Raw genomic sequence first — 24,515 nt, forward strand, 5'->3', positions numbered from 1 at the left:
TGTACTTTTCAGCCGTTCGAGTTCCCTTCCAAGCGATGTCGTCTCCTTCAAAATTGTATATCTGCCTGTCGAATTCGTTCAAGCGTAGAAACCTACGTTAACGTCGTCCTCTGAAAGCAGATTTCGTTCGCATCAATGCTCATTCAATTTACAGATGCAAATTTTCTTCATACATGTTCGCATCAGGTGTTGCTGCAATTTATGTCATGAATACAATATGCTATTTTTATTATACAAATACAGCCTTCACAATAAATTAGCAATTCCAACATAATTTGTAGGATAATTGTAAGAAAGAACTGAAAGAACTGAACCCAGTTTATTCAGAAAATTTATTTTGTTTAACGAGTAGCGCTTTACACTAGTCATTCATACGGTCTCATCAATGAACGTTGCAAATTGATAGAGGGATACGTTCAAAAAAGGAGGTAGTTAGGTAAACATTGTATGATCAATTGCGTTGTGGTTACGAGAAGTTGGCCGTCCTCGCATTGATAATACGTTGACTGCACGCTTCACCGATGTGGTTAAACAAACAGACGGCCGGAAGCTGGATTGTTCGTGACGAGTTCTATAACACTAGCAGAGAACTACGGGAAACCTCACCAGTAGCAAGCTATATCTCACTGTGTCGTGCGATGCCCACAATTTCGGGCTTTACAAATCTTGCGTAAAATTCCTCGAAGTATTGTAGAGATATTTTGGTCAAGGGTAGCGTTCATGTGCTTCTATTCCGTTAAAAAAATAAAGGTGGATTATGTTTGGATGACAGTATCGCTGCGTGGATGTAGTGGTATGATGACACCCATAACCAGACGTAAGGCCAAGAGTTCGATCCTACGTGGTATCAGAGAGTGTAAGTAGTTCGAGTCAACGTATGAATAGGAACAGTTACTATCGTACCGAACTGTGACATCTGACCACGAATGTCCGTTTCTACTGTTCCAACTTCACTAATTCTGAGACTTTCAATGCAAAACTGTAACACGTTTTGTATCTGACGATGACAAAGGAGGCGAAATGAATGGTATGGCAAGGTACGGGATGTTGAGCTATTTATTTTCATATTTTGCGGATTATGCTGGACGTTTCGTTATCTTTCGAAAAATTATACCGACTTATCTGCTGCGTGTTACGAGGTGTAACACACCTTATGGATCGCTTGCGGCAAGAGTATCGTGTTAATGAATGCCATCGCACGCCATATCTCTTTGTCGAGAACACGCCAGGGGCTAGGGTGCGCGTGGCTGAAAGACTCAAAGGCAAATATTTTTCCCTTAAATATGCGAGGGGTTGGAGCATGCCATTGATAAGAGTGGCACGGTTTCCGCTTCAATTTTTATTCCTTCAGTCTCTGCCGCGCTCATAAGCGAATTCAATTTATTCGCGTCAAAGAATCGCAAGGAAAATTGTAAATACGAATCTTCTCACGACATCTTAATGGAGGATCTTTTAGGAAAATATTTTACCATTCAATACTATTCGAGAATATTTCATGTAATGTCTGTAATGACAGTCGACGGCGCAATATGCATCGGAGGCCATGCAAGTCGAATATTATTTCGAATCAGCTTGCATTACTGTGTAACCGTGTGGTTTCTCGTATGCGAGATCCGAAACCACTTTGCTTTCAATCACCCATATAAGCGACGTTCCCAAATGTTTGCCCTCCAGTTGTTTACAAACACTGTTTCACATTTATGTAGCTCTCTAACGCATCAATCGAAATAATCGATATTTGTACCATCCACATTCTGAGTTATACATACATACATACATACGTCCGAGCAATTCTGACATTATTTAAGTAATACAGTTTGGAATCCTCTATATTAGATACCGTTACGACATTGTAGTGAGTGATCAAATTATTGAAAGCACTGAAATTACTAATTATTTCAAACAATCGAATGCTGATGATTGCGTAAAATGAACTATATTTAATATAAAAGTCTTTATTCACGAATAACAACACTAGTAAAGAAAACATCGATTGATTGAAACTCACATTCACCGCCGACCATGGTGCACTCAATAATTTATTAACACAAATGCACATTGCCTACACAGTAGAATCACATAGTACAATATTCTAGTGCTATACTTATATTTCCAGCTCCGTTTTCCTTTCGGTTGCAACTTTTCTTGGCACTGGGCTTGCCCTTTTGCTCGTTTCTACTGAAAAACTCCAAAATTTGTAGTCTTACCTCCTTTTGCAACTCTAAACTATTCTAAGTTCTATCTGTAAATATAACTGATAACGTGTCTTAACAATTCGCAGCTGTTTCGGTATTTACCGATTAATGGCAATGTCGTTCATCGTTTAGTATAAACTATTAACATGACGAAACAATGACATAAGATATCAAATAATGGAAAACACAGAAAAGTAAGACGGTTTACCAAAATGTCTTCATTGAAAATTATATCATACAGCATATGATAAGATCTTTTTTCGCGAGACAAACGAAACAGTGAACATGATTTGACATCCAAACAGTATCAACTTTCATTTAGCCAATCAGCAAACCATTAGTCAAATTATTTCCGCAAATTGTACAATAATTTCATGGAGTAGTCAATTAATTACGACTAACGAGATTATAATTTACTGTCAAAAGTGGAATTGTTGAATAGCGAGAACATGAAATGATACTATAACGATCATAAATTCAGAATTCCACGAACACGTTCTATAGAACTTGTGCGTAACTAACATCAAGTATTGTGTTCTTAATGTACCTCTAGGGAATATGTACCTCTGGTTGATGAAAGAAGGAAATATGTCATCGAAACCTCTCAATTTTGTAAGCGATTCTTCGACGAAGTTTCAAAGGATTGGGCTATTTCTGTATGGAGGGGGTGATGAGGGAAATGGTTCGGAGTTTCCCCATGCAGCAGGTATGCAGCCCTGAATAAGAGATGGATAAAGACAGTCTTTCCACGACTTGATTCACAAATTTCCTTCCGATCCCTGATGCCACCAATACAATTCTGTCAATTATAACTTGAATGTTTAATGTATGCATGTGTCTTGTTTTTGAGGGAACATATAGACTGTATCAAAAGCATAACTTACGGTATAATAATTTGGATGAAAGGAAAAGGGAAAATGACTCTTTCGTGATGTTTCGTTGATCAGTATTAAGCATGTAGCCATAACAACGAGATTAACATGGCCTGCACGTCATCAGATAGGCCATTAATCATGTTCCTGGCGGGCGGAACGCAGCGTACAAAGTTGACGCGCAACGGAAAGCTTTTACCGTGGCCAGTGTTAAAAATCACTGACCGATTTCGAATCGATCATTTTAATATTTTCGATCTCGGAAATCGACTACAACGCGGAACTGAATTTAGTGGTTTTTGATTCGACACGTTTCGAGGGCGAATTATTTTCCCATTTATTCTTCCGTGAAACAGATATTCCGTGTACTCCACTGATTTCGTTCGGTGTTACTATTGATACAAATCCATGATTCTATACCGCTTTAAATCTTTTGTAAATACCTACATCATTTGTATGGTTACTGGTTATTTCGAGCTTACTAGAAATTCACATTCTTCCATTATTTGCAGAGTTCAGTACTATATTATCTAATTTTTACATTACCGATCATAGTCGGAAAAACTGTTTTATTTTACAACTGCGAAGTTGTCGAAAGAATGCAGCATTAAAGCATCGAAGATATTTAAAGTTCAGCCAAGAAAGTATAAAACGAACAAAGAACACTTCAATGGAAACGAAAAGAAGTTTGTTGTTTCCAAGAAACGACGCGATTCCTCGGTGTCATTGAAAGTGTGTCAATTCTGAGGTTATTGTACCGCTTAGCAAACTAATTGGAAATAACCGCTCTTTGATCTTTCAAAACAATCGCAATCTTCGTCGTTCCTTCGAGCGTTCCTTAGTCTCCTTTCTTCAATGTATCAATCGAAAATTTGAATTGAACTTCTCCACTAGCTGCGACGATGGCGATAGCGGTCTCGTGGCCGCTGCTCGTTATAGTAAATCGTCGTAAATTTATAGATACGCCATGCAGCCCGACGGTCGGCCATCGTACCGCTCCAGCTTCGAATCCGTACCGCCCGGCTTTCATTATTAGTTGTCCGGATTTGCTGTGCTAACGCGATCTGGCGGTTAGCCAATTTTTTTACTCTTCATTTCCGGCCGACCAAAGCAACTCTCCTGGCTGCACTCTTGTCGTTGCACCAACCTACCGTTTCCTTCACGTTCTTTTTTATCAGCGAACCAGCGGCCTGCATCCCTTCAAAATACGACACTCCTGCACTCGGTGTTTTTTAGAATTCAACAAACACGCAGGCTGCTTTCTGCTTTCAAATCCAATAACAGAAGATACATCTTCATCCCGCGACTTTCTCTAACCTTCTACAGATATTTCAAACATTTTTCGCTGCGATAAGTATGTAGGTACTTATAAGTAGTACGAGTATAGTAGTTATATGAACACGTAAGAAGAAGTACAACTAAAAGACTTGACTGAGGTGTAAAAGTAGATGGAACTACATGTATATCCAATCGGGCTTTAAACTCTCAAATGAAATTCCTTTATTGACATAGAAATGAAATAGGTAGATTCAGGTTTGCAGATTTGATCGATTTCGATGGCTGAATGCTATAGAATCGATGAAAAACACTGTTTTTTAATGTAAAGAACGCAATAGAACCAGCGACTTTTCAAGAAGTCGGTATTCATTATCATTTGACGTAAACTCGCATAAGACGATAGATCTATTCTATAACTCGCATGTGATATTATATTGGAGGAACGATGTTTCAATCATTCGACAATGAAAAAAGAAACGCATTACCGTACTAGTTTCTCGATGGACCACAAAGACCTCCATTTCCTCATCTCAACGAGAGCATTCGTCGGCCTCATCCATTCGTTATTTTCTCCTTAGTAGTCTCTCCCTTCGGCACCTGCTCTTCTGGCTATTCAAGTTGTCTGCGAAAGAGGGTGAAAGAGGTAGACAGAAAAGCTGAAGGAAAGATCCGAGAAAGGCAGTGGCAATCTCGGTGGTGAGTAAAAGACAGCCAGAACGGGGACAGACAAATGGCCTCACAGCGCAAGAATACGCAAGAACAAAGCATCGAAACAGGAGACAATCGGTTATGATTTGCACCCCCGTATCCAGTCTTGCCATTTACATCTTCTCGCTACCCGAGACAAGGACATTTCTCTGTCTTTTGTCGAGCTCTCTGGTTTGCTTTTGTTTTCTGCGTCTTATCTCTGCAGCCGGTCCCGCGGAACACGCATTCCTGCTCTTCTTAAGACGCATCGCCACGCTGATTTCCGAGCACTGTCTCGCAAGAAATCGAGCGCCCTAAACCCTACGTTTCGCAGGGATACCATGCAAGATGATGATGCGATTCGATATAGCCGCAAGGTAGAATAAGATTCTTCTATCAAGGGAAAATATGTAACGGCTATTACAACAACACCAGCACACAAATTGAATACGAAAAATATTCGTACGACTCAACGTAGCGTGAGTCAAGAACCCAAATAACCGAGACACAGTGAACGTAACACGCCATCTTTACGCGTAACCGTAACGCAGCGTGTTACGGCAAACCAGAGAATGTTATAGCTTAACGGAGTTTCTCATATAATAATAACTTACTGCAGTCTCGTAGCGAACATTAACGAGGCTCTCACTGATCCTGTGCCTGTAATATCCGTGCCATAAAGTCTTATAACAATCATAACCGCATTTTCTTGAGTTTCCCAGCATGTATATTTGAAGCAACTCGTTGACGAACAGGCTCCCTTCAAGTCCAAGAAAGTGCCGCAAAATAATTGAATGAATATAATCGCAAAAAGCAAAAGCTATGAGGATAAAATTCGAAATTCGTCGACGCAGGTTTAATGCTCTTACTTTTAAAATAAGATTTGAAAAGTTGGTCGCGCTAGGTCACGGGATAGGAAATGTTGTGTTTGAAAAAGCCATGGCGAAGTAGTAACTCGTACCTCGGGTCAGAAAGTTGCAACCACCCTCTTCTTAAAATCGAAATAGGTAGGAACTGCGGATCCTTGAAGTCAATAACGGAGCGGTCAAGACATTCGTTCTAAAAGGAAGTTGAGGATCGGCGAAAGGAAGTGAAGAAAGCTGTGTGACGCAATGCTCTCGTGTTCTTTGGTTTATCCGTCGAAGGGAGGCCGCTGTCGAACCACGACAATTTAATAGAAGGACTTTCCGGAAAAGACAATTTTCTCGGCATCTCCGACGACGTACGAGTGGTTGGTTGGTACTTCGAAAAGAGTAAACAGTACCGACCGAATGAAGGGACCGTACGGCCAGAGAGAGAATAGAGTAGCGAATCCAGAGATTCGGGATCGTAAATGGGCGAATAGAGGAATTAAGGGCGGAACATACGTATGGGTTATAATTCCTCTGATATGAAGCTCGCAGAGGATTTTAGCGTGGTTTATGATGTTTCAATTACATATGCGATCATACACGTGTTAGAGTCACAGTCGGGGTAAGGCAAACGTAAACTCCTGAAAAGGTAATAGGTACCATGTCGAAGGGTAACGTACGTCGATAGAGGGTTCGTGATTGGTGACGCGAGTTCGTAGGAGTGGATGGACATAAGGACGGAGAGAAGGGGGCAGGAAGCAGGAGGCGAGTGGCGAAGGGCGCGCGGAACGAGGGTTGAACCACAGACCTGTCGCAAACCGCACGCCTCCGCCACTATTGGTAGCAATTCGACCAGTGTTCCCCAACCGTAGTTCCGCCACTAGATTCGACGCTATTGCCGGTGGCATTGTAATTGGCTGCCAAATGAGAGCTCGACCTGCCTTAAATCTTCCGAAGTTGCGCCACCATGGATTCAGAATGGCTGTAGTTTCTTGGGATTGAGAAAACGAGGTGCTAGGCGACTGCTTCAACCTCCTTGCCGAGTCTTTGAATTCGAATTCAACCAGTTTAGAAGAGACCGCCGACGATCTCACTTTAGATCTGCTAAAGAATTCTTTCTTAGTTGTCGAATATTCCTAGCGAATATTCGTCGAAGGGTATCCGTTGTCGATATCCTGCATGAAACTTGACTTCTTTCAACTGGTAGACCACTAGACCCGTTTCTCGAAAGTTCATACATCAAACGACCTTGGACATGTAAAATCACGAGAGGAAATTGGAAATATTTCACGTATTTCCTCGCACCTTTTATCCAGTATTTCATTATAGACATTTTAGCCCAGGAGAAACGTGAAGCTCATTTCAATTTCTTTAAATACTCGAATAAGGTGTTTGTGAGGTTCATCTGAATTATGTTTCTAGGCAGTTACTGGATCTTGCAAGATCCTGGCTATAAAAAAAAGATACAATGAAAATTTGACATCGGTCCGACAGGAATAGACGAATCAAGTACAAATTTTTTAATACTCTGTCGCAACTCCACTAAATTATTATTTACGTACGAAGAAATTTCCAGTTCTGCGAGAAATGGACGAAAAACAAACGAAGAGAAAAAGTGTAACGAAGAACTTTTGACTGCTCCCACCTCGGTTCGCCAAGTCTCTATGAAGCATTTTGACCCTACGCCCTTCCGTTTAATCTCAAACAATGGTTGGATGCCAAAAGAAGGCAGCGGCTAGTGACAGCTTGCCAGGGGTACGACGAACGAACCGCGACGACACAAAGTATATGTATGTATGCATGTATACAGGGAACAGCCACTGGCTGTCGATCGAAGGGGATTTTTCCCTTCGTGCACGCTGACTGTACGGACTCGCAAACGGTCGACGGTGTTTTGTACGCGCATTCATTCGCTTGGTCTGGGCGACAGTCATTAACGGAGATGACGGTTAGGTGTGTAGTCTGTGGTTTGAAAATGATCTCCATCGGAGACACGCGGTTCGCAACAACGATTGTGCAATATTACGACTAGGTCCCTTTTTCCCCTCTACTATGTCTCTGGTAGAGTCCTAATATCTCGAAACGAGCTCTTTCTTGAACAAGGTGTACTTCGTCAACAATGTCTGGATCTTACCAAAGCTCCTCATCCTGAATACATTTTGCACAATAAAGAAGAATAAAACATTAAGAAGCAATTAGTGAAGAAACGCATTATGACATTTTTTCATCATTCACGTGTAAGTAGGTAGTACTCATACATAGGAAATTGACTATTACGATACGAATTATCATAAAATCTACAGACTGTGTATGTTTCGTTCCGATTTGACACATTTTTTATCCGAAACCGATATTGATATTTCAGAGCAACACGATACTGCCACTGGCATATAATTTTGGAAATATTTATCGCTTCATTAAAACTTCTTCCGTAAAGATCCTGTTCCAATCTAGGAACCTCTGATCTCCTCATTAATCTTCCAACGAAAGCCTCTACTTCGTTCAAGCATCGAATTTCCGCGTTGATTATTATCGCAAAATAATTAAAATACACCCACGATGTCTCGGCAACGAAGAATCACGGAGCTGACGGAAGTTTCGAGATCGAGAGCGAGTTCAAAACCTTAAGCCCCTCGTTCGACGCACTAAACCTGAGCAACCATATAATAAAGGGAAGTATTTAATAATGCGTTGGCTGGTATCCGTGCGTAAAGGGGCTCAGAAGCGAGAAACAGGCGGCGCGAACGGAACAGTGATTAATTGAAGGAACGAAGCTTTAAACTTTTTAATTAAAGCGGATTTAAGGAACAGCGAAGAGCATTTTGCAACTTTCTATCATGGGTTCTCTTCGTTCGTTGAGGGTTTCAGTTCCCTCCCAGCTGCTCTCATTTCGAAATCCCTTGGCCGTGAAAGGTCGAAAATACGATTATAGCGATACGTGATATGTAAGTTGTAAGGCAGATGAAATGCATGCATTTTCTTAGCTTCGAAGAAAAAGAAACACAAGGGAAAGCGAGAAAAAAGAATGATGAACGAAATGAAGAAGAGTTAGAAGTTGACCGGCTGAGGGGCATGGTTGCCACACCCTCGTACACTCCGACGTGAGAAATCGTTGTGGGTAACAATCATACCCACAAGAGTTGCTTTCAATGGATGCGTCATAATTGCAGCCAGACGAAAGAAGAAACTTCGGTACGAAAAGATACCCTTGGTACCCTTCTAGAACGCGAGAAGTCGCGTCGACATCTCGCACAAGTATAAAAGACTCGGAAAGATTATGGACCAACAAACTAATTGTAAGTAGGTCCCGACTCACTGCCGCGTAACAAGATTCGTTTACGTGACAAAGCTCAAACTGAGCGCCTACGGGATGGGGTAAACGCAAAGGAATAGCTTTTGCAAATGAATTTCGTAATAATTTCAAATACGCTCGAAAGCACAAGAATGATTAGAGAATATTAGACCTTTTCATTTTCAGAAATCTCTTCGTTCGCGTAATGCATAACTTTTATACTCTACTGGTACGACGACGTAGAGTAATTATAAACGTTCGTTACCTCCGTTGAGCTCGTTTAAATAGTTCAATTTGCAACATCTCTGCTGCGCGGCTACTGAAGGAGAAAGGCGGTTAACGAAAAAATCGATCAAAAGGTTTCGACGATATTTGGAGAGACAACAAGTTTCAGGCTCCAATGAGCTTCACAAATTGTTGTTGTACTTCCAACTAACGAAAAAAGTATTTACTATAAAGACATAGATGATAGGATATTTAAAGGACCATTAGCGAATCTTTGTCGTTTGATCAACTACACAAAGTGCAGGTAGCTGCACGGTGCTTCGAATCTACATATATGTATGTACGTATATTTGTATGCCCAAGTAATTATGGATAGTCCTTTATTCATCCCACAACATTGTCTGTTGACTTCGGTCCGCTTTGTGCGGTACGTGCACGCGTTAACTGTAAAATTAACCTTTGTTCGACCGTTTAATCAAGACAAAGGGAAAACTGTCCAAGAAAACCGCTCTTTGTCCTCGATCCTTCTGACAAAGGGAAAGCGACGCGTCTCAGTTTCTTAGAACTCCTCTTACCGACGTAAGATCGGCTATTATTAGAGATTCAATAAATAATTAATTGGTTGGGAGTGTATCCAGTTGTTGATTCAGGTGAGTTTATTGCTTGCTTGCGGAAAGAAGATCCGGTACTTGCAGTGCTCCTCCCTCCGTCGAAACAGACGACCGACGACGAAACGCGGAAGTAGGTACCTACGTTCTGAAAGCGTTGATAATCGAAAGCTCCATTCTTGTATCTTCAGATTGTCGTACTACTTCGAGCACGGAATCAGCAATCGTTTCCACAATCCTCATTGGTGAGCATTGTGTCTGTAACATAATGGCCTTGAGTGGAAAGCCGGAGAGAGTAATAGAAAGAGAAGAAATGGAAAAGGAGGAGGAAGAAATACGTACACGATGAAACGAACGACGGTAATGACGAACCGAATATAGACACTGTAAAACCCGTAAGGCTTCCCTCATTATATTCTCTCTGGCCGCCCTTCTACATCCCCCCCCCCCTCTCTCTCTCTCTCTCTCTCTCTCTCTCTCTCTCTCTTTCTCCCCCCCGCCCCTGAGTCTCAATTTTTAACCCTCTATTCACCCTCTCGAGATCGACCCATGCCGACGACGACAGTCTGTGCTCGGGACGCTCTTGGAACAGACGATTTCTTTGAATGCGGGCCAAAGATTGCCCACGGTAATAATTATTGCGGAGGCTTTCTTTTAAAAATCACCGACCTGTGAATTACAAATGAAAAAGACCAAGAGTGGAGCGGGAAGCTGGAAAACGGGGTTATTCGGGGATGAGGCACGTCAATGTCTCGGCGAGATCGATTTGCAACCATGGCAATACGAAATCTCGCGAATCTCTCTGTCCAGTTTCCTTTGAAGCGAAGTTCACTAGATGCGCGTAGTTTCGATACGCGTATACACAGAGCCTTTTGCGTGGAAATTGTCCTCTAGCTCTATCGCGAATCAATTTACAGGTTGCCCTGAAATCTGCAACTACGTTCTGAAGACGTGCTGTGCAAGTTATAAGAGAGACAGATTCATCTTGTTGCGAAATGGAAAAAAAATAGCTTCTTCTGTAGATGGTTGCAACGATTATCACACGAAGCGGAGAGAACGGAAGCAACTTGTTGGTAATGTATCATTTACTATTTACCAGGGAGTACTTTGTTCGATAGCCTCGCATCCGTATTCGCGAAAAGTGCGAACTTTTGCGATTTTAAAAGGATGAGAGATTCTTCCTCGATTGTTTCGCTTCACGAATGAACATTTCTTTGTGTTTCAATTTTTTCGCTATTATATCAAGAGATACGATAGCCTTCTTTCATTCGAATGAATTCGCAATGATACCGATTCTTTCTCTGGCATATTAGCTGCAGCATCGACACCCAAGTTTCTCTGCTTGTCGTTAGATTTGAAGGAGAAATCCTTGTTACTCGGAAGGCATCTTTTCGTCGGAGTTTCGTTCGAGCGAAAAGAGGGTCCACGAAGATTGGTTCGGTGAGCGGGCACGGCGCGGCAGCAAGCACGCCCAGGGATGTTTATTTTTAGGGGTTGCCAGTACGAGTACCGGGCCGCGCTTTCCTAGGTACTCGGTCGGTCGTAGAAGCCGTTTGTCGAGTATCATATCATACAACACTCGACCTCTCTAGCCTGACTACACTAACCTATCTCGAGCTAACTCAACATCGCCGAAGCCAGGGCAACCCTCCGAGCCACCCCCCACGGACAACGGGGATACTTTGTTTGCCTAGTGCTCCACCATTACTAACCCCGCTACGTCCAGAGTCTGTGCCATGTACGATGCTGCATGGATGAGCTACGACCTATACCACCGTAACTGCAGTCCACCGAAGGGGTATATCTCTGCAACACGTACTAGAGACACGTGTTTGTATTTATTTATTGTACTTCCGATACTTTTTGCAATCCCAGTTTCTGGTAATTTGAAATCAGGACTGCAGACTTGTTTACTGCAAATATTAGCTTCTTCTGTTGCTGCAGCAAGGATTCTTTTATGTAATTGTCTGTCACTGTCACGATTCTTACATGTACATGATAGATAGTATCGCGCGTGTCAATGGGAAAGAGACAGGCGATTAAAAGTATACATCCAAGAATATTTACATTAAAAAACCGAAATTTCGTTTGGATTTATCGTTACTACCGAATTCCTGCGGATACGTTTATGAGCATTTATGTTCTTCCCAAAGTTTAGGAAAAGACAATTTTATTTATCAATATACCGCAGTGAAAAGGTAAATGATTGCCGAAGCCAAGCGTTCCAACATTCGGAACACATTGTCTATTTCTTATCAATGTTTCCCTGTCTTCCAAAATCTCGACAGACATGCCTGATATTTCTATCTCCTCTCTTGGATTAAATCAACTTCACTGATAACATCTGTTTCTCAGTCATCGAAGGTCTGTTGTGCATGCACGAAGATATATATATGATATGTTCCTGAAAGCTAAGTCTATTCGTAACTTATCGAACTTGTAGGCTTTTTGAATATTTCTGATAGACTAGCTGACCCAAATGGCTAAGGAAATCGTAGATAACAACTTCTTTCCCTGATTTTATGAAATTTACGTTCGTCCAACATCAGATACTCTACTAGCCGTTCTAATCTCGATAATGTAATTGCATCGAGTGCGCTCGCTGACATTTCACATTTATAATCTATCGAATTCAGATAAAATTCTCGCGGGTGTAAGCGGCGGGGGAAAAAGGTTTGTGTATCTGAAGCAACGTTTCATCTTGTCGCGTACGAAACTGTATTTATTCTCTTCCCTCCTATTTTCTCCTCTTGTCCCGTGCAATCTTTCGACCTAGAACCTAGAAGGAGTTCCTTTTCTTCCTCTTGACTTTACGATTCACTCGAGATTAGAATTTAGCGTAATCCTAAAGGACTAGTCTATCGTCATGGTTCCTTCATTTTATTTCCACACAGATTTTATCTTTCGGTCGAGATTCTTGAAAACGCTGTTTTCCTTAAGGACCCAAAATGCTTTATCCCCATAAATCACAGTTTTTCGTACGAAAAGTATAGTTGCTCAGAAATAGGTAGATACCTACATGGTTAACCTTAACTTCGTTTAAATAGTCGGAAGGATGAAATATGGGGAAAAAGTATTTACTTGCTTTCGCATAATTTATCTACACGAAGTGGTGCAGAATTTTTTCGTTCGTTTCATCGAGCCAGATGAAACGGTTGCGCGTCACTTCTATTCGACATTGTTCAAAATTCACCAACCACGAGTCCGTGTACCGTTGCTCCTTTGAACGCGGTGCATCTCCCTGAAGGTTTTATAGGAAATCGATATCGGGATGCGTGGAACGTTCTCTTCAAAGAGATGATCGACGCGACGGCGGAAGGCGTGTGTGGACAGCTCAGTAAAAATAAGGAGAAAAGAGACAAAAAAGGGGGAAAAATAAACTGGCATAAAGTTGCGCGATCAATCACGTCGGTCGCGCGCGAGGCCCGCGTAATCTTCGTTAGAATAAATAAATTCAGTCACGTGCACGCGTATTTCCGTCACGCGGCCGACTGCAGACGGTAACGATTGCGAGCCAAAAAAAAGTCCCCGGTTACGTTATTAAAGGCGAATGTCGAAGGCAAATTCGATTTAGTCGATTCGGTTTAGCCTGCACATATACGCGGACCAGTGCACTTCCACTTGCTGTTCCGCGCCACGTGAAATTCACGATTAATGAAATAAACCGATCTCTTTGAATGCTCCTGGTTGTCCTGTTTTCGACGCCTCGCCGTAGTTTATTTTGCGCGAACAATGCGGTCATTAATTACGTTAAACAAACGCGTGTAAATGTCCGTTCCACTTATGGGAATAGTTTCATTTCACCACTGTCGACAGGTTGTCGTTGTCGCATTAAATATCCATGCCGGACATTCGATCTTTATGCGACTACCAGATTGACAAAATATAATTAATTTTGGCGATGATCGTCAATATCGAAGCGTATAGTAGCTAAGTATTGGTAACTACGCATAGACATATCTACTCGATAACGAATCGATTACGAATGAATAACGAAGCTTAAATCTAGAATCCATTTGAAATATCTGGAAGGTAGCAACTAGCAACAGGCTTCCAAGTGAATAAATTTATAGTCAAGTCAATATCAGCATGAAGGCAAAAGTTCCCATATATCCTACATATATCGGAATATATTCATGCCTATGATGCCGTTCAGATTCATATGACGAAACCCGTAACTTCTTTTAACGTTAAAGCATCCATAAATACAAACGAAAAAGTAAAAAGCATTAACTGAGTGTAGCTCGAATAACTTCATGCAACCTGAATTCCTAGACTTTGACTTACTTTAAATGAAACTGATACTTTCGTGTTCTTATACGTTAGCGCCGAAACTTAGGAATGAACTGTCTTTGGAAGAATTGAACAATTGAAACGCTCAGAGCACAGCGTCGCAAATAAATCGTAGGATACATCGAAGAAGAAGGGTATTCTACGAAGAAGCAAGCCGCGTGGAAAGAAGACGCTCGGCCAGTGGTGAATTTCTATTCCAACCCAGGTTTCGACGTTATAAATTTATATCGCTTGTGCATCGTGAATAAATCTGAATTCAAGGACGATACGGTAAGGAACGTCGTCGAAGAACACATCACGATCATGGGTAAGAGGAGGTGAAACAGTCAGGAGTGAGCAGAGAAAGGAAACGAGGAACGGTGGCGAGATAAGGATAGAAAAGAACATGGTTCTGTTCAGGCGACGTGGCGTGCCGGCGTTACGAATGCAAATTTAACTTTTCCTTTCGCGGAAAGGAGCGACTTTGATGAAAGCCGACAAGGTGGCGGATTGCCGACTCTGCTATCTGAAAGGTGGAACGTGGGACCTCTGATGCCACCCTTTCGATCTGACAGCTAAAGCTTGCGTAAGCGTCAACCTTACTGTCTCTGAAATTACTTTGCTGTCCCACAATCGACACGAGATTTCGCTGCAACTTTTTGCCTAAGAAACTTAGGCTGATTCGACGTGCTGAAATAAGACGAAAATGAAGATAGACGAAATTGAGTTCCATGCTTCGTTTTCAAGTTATTCATTGTTGAGGAAACGCCTAAAATACTCGTAAAATGTGTCTGACCTGGCTAATAGAAGCGGGTAGTAGAATAAATTCCAAGCTAAACATATTTCACGCGAATTTTATATACATTTAACAGGCACCATTTTTCACATGTAGAATCGTCCTTAAAAATTGTTGACACGTGACGGGCACTCTGTATAATCACTAAATGAGTTTCAAAGATTTCGAAAGTTTTGTTTGAATTTTACTTACGTGCTACATCCACGAGTAAAAAAGAATTATAGATAGGAGTTCGTCTCTGAAGTCTCTGTCCGAATGTGAGAAAATTCGTAACTTTACGTAATGAAATACATAGTTAGAAACGACGCGAAATCCGTCCCCAGAAATCAGAATAAATCTATGGTGTACAGTTACCGCTCGGTCTTACATGAATTCAGCATTGCGAGATGAAACGAGGCGACTTCTCATTCAAGACGAAGAGTAACGTTTCCTCGGCTTTTCTTCATTGCACCTATCAGCTATTCAACTTTCGTAGGTAATCGTTCTGGAAGCTTCTCTTTGGCGTCGAATAATGCACATGATTCCTTTTATCGCCAACAAAAGCGACACAAACAGATAAATGCATAGCAAGATGTTCAACGAACGCGCTTTCAAAAGAGACCACCCTGAAAGCAAATTAATTAATGTTATACCACGCATATGGAATAATTTGCGTAACATGAAATGAAATTATTAAGAAATATTAAAGCGAAATTGAGTTACATGTTTCTCGGAAGAAAAAGCATCGTAAAGAAATGCGAGAGTGTCGAATCATAGCGTACAATGTTTTCCTTTGTATTTACATTCAGCTCGATCGCATCGGTCAATTGAACGTAGGACTGTCGATTAAACCGTACGCCTATACTAGCAATGGTGGTAGCTTGTTTCTCGGTTGAATCAACCATTAATTTTAGGCCGGTCTGTGATATAGATAGGGGAACATATGTCTATCGGTACCTCCTGTTGATAAAAGCGCATCCATAAAAGTGAGCTTTACAGGATAATAACACGTGTTCGTTTGACGAATGCATATCCCACTGGTCTGCTGGAACAAATGAGTGTGGACTCTATACAGCCAAACAGACGTTGAATCGTTTCCCCTCCAAAAAGCAAGAAAAAAACAACTTGAAAAATTCAACGACCACGCAGAAAAAATACGCCGGTACTTTGTGTATCGATACTAAATCACACCTATCGCACGTATATCGTTTCATTCGATTTATCGTTTTCACATGTTCTTTTGAATCGACGATTATATACATATATGTATACAATATACATATACTATGTATAGAGACTTCCCAAAAATTCAAACCCACCAGCATCTCTAGAAATGAAAATTTTGCTTGAAATTACATTAGATGGTAAATCTGGAAGGTTGAAACCATTGACATTCCGTACCGCTAGAGAGTATACTGAACCAAGTCCGAATGTTTAAAAGTTTCCAAAGCTACGAGCATGTAGAAACGCTTCGGCCGATATATTGCTTCCTATCGACACAGTAATGCTAGCTGTTGCGAGACGGTAAAGTAAACACGTGATCGATATTGTTTGATTTATGCGCGTCAAGAGCATGGACGATCGGTGCACGATCAGAGAGTGTTTTCGTAGGCTGCATCCACAAGCAACGATCGAGGTTACGCGTCCACCCTGCCACCTATTCATGTACGGGTCTGTCACCGAGCAAAATGCACCTACACATGTCACCTACACATTTAGCCGTGAACACGAACACGTACGCGTACGTGGAGACCAGCTGCTCGCTCCGAATTTCTAATTTTCAATATTGACGAGCGAACGAAGCCAAACCTTTTTACTCTCTCACCTTCTGCCAGCTTCTTCGTACTCCCGCCACTTTCTTCCAACGCAGACCTAACTCAGACCAGCATTACTTAACCCAACTTCCGTCTAGCATATGCTAATAATATCGACTTCGCGAAGCATAGATGCTTAGAAATAATAACGGCTTAGAAAATTTCTGTAAAAAATCCTAGAATCTCGAGGCTATATCTTGTATGCAAACTACTAACAACCATACAATATGTTCCACGTAGAATCTCGAAGTTTGAGAACAGCATTATTTCATCGAAGCTTCGTCTTCCCCGAAGGCAATGTACGTCGAACGCGGTGAACCCCAAATATTTAGCCGACTCTCAGAATAGTTAAACAACGACGGGTGTGAAAGTTGATCCAGTACAGCAGAGAGGGTATAGGGCTGGTAAAGATGAGAGAATGCTCTGAAGCAGGTTAGAGGGAGGTCTCTGTTGGATATATGAGACCGAAGGAAAAAGACGTCGTTACCAGAGGCTCATTAACGGGAACTATCCCCAAGGCACCCCTCGCAGTATCTTCCAACCAAACCAGAAGCTCAGAGAATGTAGTCTGCGCGTTAGGGTGCGAAGAAACTGCAGAGCTCCAATACTAATTAGCCCATCGATTCAGATCCGTCTCTGCCAGCAATTTCTTTTCTTTAATGCATCTTCCTTTTTCTAATCTCGTCTTTCCTAACTTCTTTTTCGTGCCATAAACATTATTATTTCTGTTTTTCCCGAATATCCTCTGTCGATTACCAATGCGACACCGATGAGCAGGGATTCACGCAGAAGACGTGCATAAGTTCGTTAAAGAAACAACATTGCTTTAAGACAGTTCTTTCCTTCTTGGCGTTCTACTTTTAGTCTTTTTCCCTTTTTCTTTCTATCTGGGCCCTCTTCCTCATCCTCGTGTGCGAAGTTACACGAAATTTGGACCTGTGCCATGCCTAACTATCCTACCGAGAACGCTTCGGGTTGGCACTCCTGAAGCTCGTCCAATTACCAGGCATTAGTCTCGTTTCATCTCGTTGGGGGCGCGAAGAGCACAATTTCGTCGGGGTCCCTGCAGTTGCTATTATTTCATTAGAGTTTCACGATTCTTCGAGATGTAGGTACCACTCTTCTGTTTTTCGGAATAAATCAGGTTAAAGAACTCAGAAATTTCATCGTTCCGAGTAGCATCGACTTTCTTCAAAAACTTATTACGAAGGACGCAATGTAACGTTACACTTGAAAAAACTAACTACCTACAGTTGTTTGTAGAATTTTTGTGAAAGCTCACTACCACGTTATCGCTCACTTTGCTATACGGTCAACTTTTCGAGACTGAAATCCTGCCAATGTATTACCTCATGATGTATCATGTGTTATAAATGCTGGGCTCCTATTTCGCCATTGGCGGAATAACAGGGACGTGTAATGAACAACCTGGCAATCGAGGAGGCGTGTGCCAGAGATGGCGAACAAACAGAAACGTAAGAGGGGAAGAGAAATTAGGACCGATGGGATATTCAAGTAATGACAACGATAACGACGACAGCGATAATCAACGACCAACGTCCGCATCGAACGCAGCTCGTCACAGAAACGACGATGACGAACGGTAGTGAAGAGAAAGGGGAGGGAAGCCATTAAATTGATACCACCTGCTAATTGGTATCTCTAATTCCTATCGAGCCTACGCCAACTAACCTCCGATAAAATGATCATCAGAGTTGCGATGATTGACATTCTCAGTGTCATGAATAATTTGCAATTCAACACTGAGAAGAATTTTCTCAATTCACCCACGAGGATTCGAAAGATCGATTGTATTTCTAAAAATGTCTACTATTTTTCACAAATAATGCTCGAATGGACTAAAATGATTAATGAATCTGTACTAACCTTTCATACTCTCGTCTCTCGTATTAGTTAACGTTTATTAAGCGGCTGTGCCAAAGTGTACGAAATGAAAGTGACGCAAAACGATCCGTCGTTCCTATGAACTTCGTGAAAGCTCTGATAAAAATGAACTAAGAAACCTGGAAGCACCACAATACGTGCATAAATGCAAGTAGAGATGTACGTATACTATATGGACCTGTCTATCGGGTTCAAAATCCGATTTATCTCACGTCAGACGAACGTCTACATTCGTTTTCACTCGCAGCTTCTCTCCCAGCTTCTCTCCCCCAGCAGTTTTGTCGACATTGGCGTATATGAAACCTTTTATCTCACAGAAATGACCGTGAATAGATAAGAAAATCATCGTTCCCTGTTGCACAAACAAATTTTCAATTTCTCGAAGGTATAGCCTCCGCACGAAGCATCCAAGATGTCGTGTCTCCTACAACGTTACGCACGGAATCGAGAAAGAATGCCCTCACCTACCTACTTTGAGGCTTTTGATGGGTGAAACGGGTGATGGCGTAGGAAAAGAATATGCCCCCGTGAAGAATTTCCTTTGCCCCTCATTCGTTCGGTTCTTCTTTCCCATATTTCTTTGCTCTTTTCCAACGCGATCTATTTCTTTTTTGGTTAAATTCCTACGTATACGTTATCCGATTTCGAGCTTTCTTCACCCTCGCTTCCCTCTGTTGCCGTCTACTTCGGTAACCTCTGGAAAATCCTAGCGAACGGTGCTGTCGGATTAATAGGAAATGGAGATCACGCGAAGGAAGGTATACGTAGCCGTACAAAGAGCTGTCGTTCCAAGTCGCTTTGGAGTTGACCTAAGCAGAAAATGGCAGACGTTGGTAGTTCCGAAAAGCCAAAGCCATTGAAGCTTTCCTTACACTGCTTATCATGCGACAAATTGTACTCGAGGATGTTTTAAGCCTGATGCTCTGACCTTTTGTTTCGTTCTCTCCGCTCACTATTTTTTTGTCCGAAAATTTCACAGGAAAAACGCTACTATTGCTGAAGAATTTCAACAAGCCAGATTGAAATCTCCTGTTTCTCGGTGTAAACGTCTCTTTTTGGAATAGAGTACTGCCCACCGTACAGCCGTCGAGTGAGCTGTTGCGAAACTTGTCCTACAATATACATACTCGTATGTCCTAGCGTGTATGCAACTTTAGGGGAACAACTTTATTTACCTGCAGTTGGCACTATGTTTCATACAGAATCTGAACAAAACTTGTGTTTATTAAGAGCCGCTTTTATATCGTCACCACATCCTCGAAAAATATTTTCGTAATTAAAACGCCTCGTTCTACTTTAAGAGAGGCGAAATTCCGAGATAGCACATCGAGCATGGAACAGTCTTGCTCCCCTAATCTCGATATCCAGATTTAACTGGAAAACTATCAAATGTCCGTAGAGAAGTTACGAAGAAATTTGACCCCATGGGGCCGACCATAAAAGCTAAAAGATATTTCATTTTTCTCGGCAGAGCTGCTCGACCACTAGATGTAATAAGCGTGAAATGATAACTGGGCTATTCTGAAAAAATTCAGTTTCTTTTTCGATTCATTTACGTGAAACATGTCTGCAGTTTGAATGAACGTGCGTCACCGTAAGATAAAACAACACGTCCATATGAAACGTCTAACGTCAGGATCCACAGCTTCAACGTATTCCCCCCTGTCGAGAAGGATTGCACTTCCCTCCGTACTGTGCCTACCTTTATCCCCTCCTAGGTTGCGGAAGGATGCAGTCGGGAATAATTAACGAGGGTGAGAAGATCTTCTTCCAGGGGAACATACGTTTAACGATCCCCCATTGCTGGGGTTAGAAGAGCCGACACCCATAAACGCAAGGGTTGGAAAAGGGATTCATGGGAATGACTTTTGGTGCGGAAACAGCCGGCGGACAGCACGTACTTCTGTAATTGTTCAGCTAGCACCAAGACGTTTAACGATCGCCATAAACGTCGATAGTCTGATAGGGGAGAGACGCTTTAGAAACTTTTTTTATAATTCTTCGCTATTCTCTTGCCGTATTATTAAAAGAATGAAGAAGAAAAAGGAGAAAAAAAACGATGCGAAAGAGTATACAGGGTTACTTCGAATTTTATTTGAAGGTGTTGATAAATATGATATATGATACGATTTAATGATTTCCGTTTGTGCTTTGATGCATATGTAATTACATAGGCGTTAACGTTGTACTAAAGTACCTATGTATAAAATTTCATACGTGGCTATTCGAATATTATATCTGTCTCTATTACATCAAATATATCAATAGCAATTTTATTACATCACCGTTAGTAGATTTAACAGACGTATGTTCAGGTCCAACAATGTTTCGTTGCAATCGTTTAAGTAATATTCTCGCAAATATACCGTTATGGGCAAGCTACTAATTTCGAACATTAAAGATAATACATAAATTTATTAGGATCCCCTTGGACTATGTTAAGAAGTGGTCATTTTGATTTCAGGTATCCTGGATGCGTAAAAGGGATTTACACATACTCACTTCGTCCATCTATGCTTACACAGGAGATGGAAGATTTTCTGTAAAACATCCAGAAGCTACCGACGAATGGACGTTGAAGATCGATTACGTTCAAAAACGTGATGCCGGGGTTTACGAATGCCAGGTTAACACCGAGCCCAAAATGAATTTAGCCTTCGTTTTAAGGGTCGAAGGTACAACTGCAATTTTGTGGCTATTATCATAACGATTAACCCTCTCGTGACTAATACAGAGGAAAACGAGGAAATTGAAAAACATCAGTGTCAAGATCATATCGTGTATTTATTTGTCTTCCTATGTTTACAACTCTTTTGTCAAATTTACAAATTCAAGCGAATTTTGATTGACTGATTACGAAAGGGTTAATAGCAACAAGTTTACAAAACCTCTGTACTTCTGTAAATATCTTGCATAACGAAGTCAAATGAGAAATAGTTACCAAGGCTTACATTCGTGTCTACCGCCTGATCAATCAGGTCAGACACTTCCAGTATTTTGATTACGCACTGGCATGAAAAAAAGAATCCTTCAGGACGAGATGTTTCATGTCGCGACATTAATTGTATCTGTTAGTGTTTCTGCATAAAAAATGAAATAGTGCAACTGAAATTCTAAAATGATGAAAATGAAATTAAGATGGAGTATCTCGTACTGAGTTCAAGGACTGATTTGCTTTCCGCTTGCATGCCTGTCACCGTGAAATACAAAAAAACATTTTTAAGAGGTCGATCTCTTTCTTTAGTTCTGTAGCATCTTATCTGTCGAAGGAAACGTTCGATAACGTGCTTGCATATCTGTTCATTTCGTTCCCTGGTATTTCTATCGTGCAATTAATTCATCTAACAAATTGTGCTGTCAACGTCGAGTGTACGGTAACATTTCAGATTACATTAGAGGTACAACGTCAGTTAAAAGTCTTCCTAAATTATCAAATATCGTCATATCGTGTATCGGTAGAATGTAACTGCAATGCTGTTTGGTATTTTTAATGAAAAATTTGATCGTAATTTCAATACACGGACGTCTATTCAAACTACTTTTCATCTTCAGCATCGATAAATGCTCGAGAAGTTAGGATACACGGGCCCTCGAGTGATCAGTCGTCTGTTTACGATCCGAGAAGCTTCTTTGAACGTTGTTCGCAAACTATTTCCTTGATTCACGAGATCTTGAGCCATCCGCGGGTACGAACACTGCTGTTCATTAATTATGTTCGTAGCCTCTGCATGTACCTGTCTCTATCACGAACCAGCGTACTAACGCGCGTAACAGTAATTGCTCGTCAGTTGGCTGAAATCGATATTTTCAGCCGATGGGAACCAAAATGATCCAAGATTAAGTTACGTGTATACGATAAAGTAGGTACCTATACGTTGCGAAAATAATATATCTTTGTTAAATATCGAACTATCATCGTTTACTATGGTATCACTTTGTTAATAAATAGGGTAAAAAATCTTAAGGAGTGATTCTACATGCTAAAGTAAGGTGTAAATCAAGAGTGACGAAATTACGTTTGAGCCTTCGTTAGCGAAGTATTAATTATTGAATATACATAAGATTCGCATGAAATTGTCTAACGTGGCTAATATAGACCGGCAGTAGAATAAGTGCGCACAAGTCAGACACGCCTCTCACGCGTCTTAGATGTATCTTTAACAATTAACTCGTTAAATTAACTCGATAAACAAGTCTCAAACATGATTTCCTCATTTTCAATTCTCGTCTTATTTTGCTACGTGCAAGCACTTTTGTAGATTTCTAGATCACAATTTATAGACAATTCGAATGAAGTAGCTTAGTAACATATCTTCAAAAATATTGAGTATCTAAAATTGACATTCTATGGATAGCCTACTTACAATAAGTAGGCCTGTGTCTACGGAAAGAGCCGCGGTAATGTTATCACGATAGAAAGACAAACGGAGCGCACGAGATATCGAGGAAGAAAGAGGCTACGAATATCGTGAATGAACAGCAATGCACTGCACATACATATACTTACATACGTAGGTATGTATATTGAGAGGGTATCGCACGTAACCCATATCATGCTGCTTTTCGTGGCAGTTCAATCCCGGGGCTACCCACGAAACAGTAGATCTCTCGACGAAATCGATTAACTCGATATCTTTTCTGTCCTCCCTTTCCAGAAAGTGCCCCTGTCCCCGCCACCACCACACCGAACGCCATTCACCGGACGTTCAACTCAGGTTAGAATCACGCAAGAACAGACTCCTTTTCCAAGCTGTTGAACTCGCTGCTAGACGTTTCATTGCAACCAGTGTGCGCATCATTGCCTATTTCTCTCTCTCTCTCTCTCTCTCTCTCTCTCTCTCTCTCTCTCTCTCTCTCTCTCTCTCTCTCTTCATCTCTTCACCTGCGTTTGAATGTTGCTGGCTAGCATGCGCGCGTGTATGCCTATAAATGTGTGGGTTTTTGTACGTATTCTGAGTGTGTCGGTACGTGCTCTATCAGTGCATGGCACGTTCTTCTCGTTTAGCGTTAATTAATGTGACCTCGAATGGTTTTGTTTTACGAGAGCAGGTCGAGCTGACTTCAGTGGTAAGACACATGTTTCGTTGATCGTTGTCACCTTCTCACAACGCAAACGTTATGTTATTCCATGATCCAGATTTTATAATTATGTGTCACCAGTTCATTATCGCGTAATAATTATTATTGTACAACAGCTGCTTACGTATACGGATTCAATCTGCTCTCGACTAAATCTTCACTATTGCAATCTACAAAAATCGTTTGTGCATTTCAACTTGGCAAATACATGTAATGATCGATTCGAATATATAGGCAGTTCTGCATCATTCGTACACAGATCTACAGTTTTTATTTTCGAATTGAAAGAATGCAATGAGCTAACAGCATTGCACGATACTTGAGCGTAAATGGCTCGTTGATAACATACACAAATAACAATACCAATAAAGCATTTTTTTAATGAATTTTGTTTATCACATTTCTTACTTTCTTCGCAATTAATCTATTCACGGTAATAACATCAGCCTAAACGGACATCTTTCTATTTGTCATTTTCGTCCAATATAGTTTGAAAGTTTCATTAAAACTTCAGCGACATTCATTTAGAATGTTAGTCACGATCAAAGCCACGAGAAGTTCGCGTACTCCTAGCCCTAGCATTTGCATATAGTATGGCACACGCCGAATTTCAGTTGATTTACCTAAATTTGTCGAAAAGTATCTTACAAAATCCAGCATTC

At 41.1% G+C, this 24,515-nt stretch overlaps 1 protein-coding gene across 4 annotated transcripts in view; it reads left to right on the plus strand.

Moving 5' to 3' along the window:
- LOC143183674 (lachesin) overlaps window positions 1-24,515 on the plus strand; it is a 93,474-nt gene that overhangs the window by 64,391 nt on the left and 4,568 nt on the right. For 2 of the 4 annotated variants that reach the window (XR_013002637.1, XM_076385337.1), the window contains exons 4-5: window positions 21,239-21,449; window positions 23,430-23,489. Coding sequence is in view for 2 of the 4 variants with exons in the window: in XM_076385337.1 (XP_076241452.1) it covers window positions 21,239-21,449; window positions 23,430-23,489 (271 nt within the window). In the remaining 2 variants the exon portion in view is untranslated. The remainder of the gene's footprint in view (window positions 1-21,238; window positions 21,450-23,429; window positions 23,490-24,515) is intronic. The other 2 variants (XR_013002638.1, XM_076385338.1) reach the window with 1 other exon arrangement.

Source organism: Calliopsis andreniformis, chromosome 9 (assembly GCF_051401765.1).
Source record: "Calliopsis andreniformis isolate RMS-2024a chromosome 9, iyCalAndr_principal, whole genome shotgun sequence".
Lineage (NCBI taxonomy): Eukaryota > Metazoa > Arthropoda > Insecta > Hymenoptera > Andrenidae > Calliopsis > Calliopsis andreniformis.